A 2,553-nucleotide genomic window follows, 5' to 3' on the forward strand; every position below is an offset into this window, starting at 1 on the left:
GGTCAGTTCTGGGACAACATGTGTCCAATATATTCATTCGTCAACACTGAAGTTTCAAACAGAAGACATGTATGATGGCTACATGTATGTGTGTGTGGCTACAGAAAACAACAGAGACACTAAAATTGGGAACATGACCATATACACTAAAATAGGTAATCATAGTTATTTATTCTAAGTTCAGTATATGTATAACATTTCTACACCATTGCAGTCAGAGTTTCAAAAGTAAGACATTTTTGTTAACTGCATGAATATAAGCGTGTGTGCATCAAACAACGATTACACGCCTACATAATATGAAACATGTGGGTTACAAATATATATTTAATTTCTTTTTCTCAAGGTATTTTTTAATATTTTGTATTATTGTAAAGTCGACTGTGTCCTCTGATACAATGTGTTATTATCTTAGAAATATGTAATTAACTAAGTCATTTAATAAAGAGTTACTTGAGAAAATAATTATTTGTATTTTATTATGCACAGTTATCATAGTTTAGAAAATAAATTTGCAATCTGCGAAAATAACACATTGAAAATAACGAGAGAGGTAATCTTACGAAACTATCGTATCGAACTGTGATTTTTTAATTTGTATAATAGTTAATAAAAATCTCATTTCAGTTACACCAGCTCCTTAGATAGCATATCAGCAGATACATGTACAAACATTTAATTAGGTAAAGTTTTGTTTTTAACTGGTTAACGTCTATCACTCGAGCACTTTGTTTCTGTAGCGACATCTCCTAAGACAACAGGCGTCTCCATGTCGTAGGTGGTTAAATCCTAGCAGCCAATACGTTTTTTCTACATCTCAATGTGAAACTGGTCGTTAGACCAGCAAGTGTTTATATCTTTGCCGTGATATCGTTGGCAGCGTTGAGCTCGACTCGGTAGTGATACATAGTTCCACGCTGTCGTAATTTTTCAAAATATAATTCATGACGCCCATAAAAGCGTGTGGACGATGGTTAACTGTAAATACGTCCAAACTTTCAGAGTGATTGATATTTTTAATAAAATAATTTATTTTAATTTGGTGGTAAAACAATCACTTTTTGTTACTGTATCTCCAAGAAAATTAAAGTTTTACCTCCTGCTTCTGAATATTAACTTAGGATCTAGGGTCAACTATATTATTATATTCTTAAATCGCCTGAACATTAGTACCGCCGTTAATAAACCAATGAAAGGCCACGGATTGTTCAGATAATAATTAATTTTATTGCCGTCAACACACATGTTCATGACAAAAAATAACTTCAGTTGTTTACTAAAATCTCCCCGATATACCTCATTTCTCTTTCACTGTCTAAATAATCATAAGTTACCATTTTGAAACTAGACCATGGGACAGATGTGTTCTGTAACCTCGGCATATCAAGGAATAGTTGTGTAAGCTTTGTGCCCCACCGACTTTACTTTCTAGAGCGTAGTTCAGGTACCCTCAGGGCTGGGTGGGCTCAGGGATATCCTACCGACTGAATCGCAGACCACGAGCCTGTCAGTTTAGCAGACGTATGCTCTACCACCTACCCAGGCCGTAACATTAAGAAACTTAAAATCAATTTAACATGTATTGTTGACAAAATTAAATACTAGGAATGAGTAGACACAAATAGAAACATGATAATGACATATTATGAAAATGTACTTTAGTAAAACTATTTTCTCATCGTCCGTATGTTATTGACATATATTGGTTTTTTAAAATCTCTAGTACCTCAAAGTCCTCCTGCAGGCCAAAAGTGATAGAATAACACAATCGTGGTACAAGAAGTTCTGTGAGGAATTCAGTAAAATTGTGAAATTCTGCGTCATGTGGCAATTTTTTTATATATCTTAAATAATATTGTTGTTACAAAATTGGTAAGAAATATAATACATCCAGATTTGTGTTAAACATTTACAATTATTGGATAATGTAGGAAACTTAATTATGTATATGCATAATACATTTTGAATAAATAAATGTATGCAAAACTTTGTTGTTTTTTTACTTTCTCGTATATACGAAGTATAGAAAAAGTATTGTAATCGTGCAAAAAAAAAAATCGAGATTTTTACAAATCTCGACGTTTTACACCTCACTCAGGCCTCACTGATACGGAGAAACATAATTTTGCAATCTTGTCCGTATGTCTCTGTGTCTGTCTGTGTGTGTGTGTGTGTGTGTGTGTGTCTGTCTGTCCGTGTGTAAACACGATTACTTGAGTACCGTTACAGCTAGGTTGATGAAATTTCAAATATAAGTATTTTATCAAAATCGTAGATCCGTATCAACTTTTGAGCGATTTCCGATAACCAGATTTGGTACTTTTCCTTCTTTGAATTTTTCAAAAGCCTATAACTTGAGTACTATTTCATATAGATAAATGAAATTTCACACGTAAGTAAAAGATCTAATTCTCTACCTTATGTTAAATTTTGAGTAATTTCCGTTGATCAGAAGTAGTAATTTACGCTACTTCCGATTCCTCAAAAAACTAATGTAAATTTTTAAAGTACTAATAATATTACGCACTATTATGCACTTTTTATTCGGCGTTC

General features: G+C 32.9%; 1 protein-coding gene across 2 annotated transcripts in view; it reads left to right on the top strand.

Annotated features, from left to right (window-relative positions):
- LOC131944690 (uncharacterized) overlaps positions 1-1,947 on the top strand; it is a 4,462-nt gene extending 2,515 nt beyond the window's left edge. Inside the window, exons 5-7 of one of the 2 annotated variants that reach the window (XM_059305493.1) lie at positions 1-155; positions 628-683; positions 1,724-1,947. The exon at positions 1-155 is cut by the window's left edge and continues 110 nt beyond it. In XM_059305493.1, the coding sequence (XP_059161476.1) occupies positions 1-155; positions 628-644 (172 nt within the window). In that variant the 3' untranslated portion in view covers positions 645-683; positions 1,724-1,947. Of the gene's footprint in view, positions 275-627; positions 684-1,723 lie in introns of those variants that run through there. The other variant, XM_059305485.1, reaches the window with a different exon arrangement.
- The last annotated feature ends 606 nt before the right edge of the window (positions 1,948-2,553 follow it).

This window comes from Physella acuta, unplaced genomic scaffold (assembly GCF_028476545.2).
Source record: "Physella acuta isolate Inbredline_101_S28 unplaced genomic scaffold, ASM2847654v3 ptg000048l, whole genome shotgun sequence".
Taxonomy (NCBI): Eukaryota; Metazoa; Mollusca; class Gastropoda; family Physidae; genus Physella; species Physella acuta.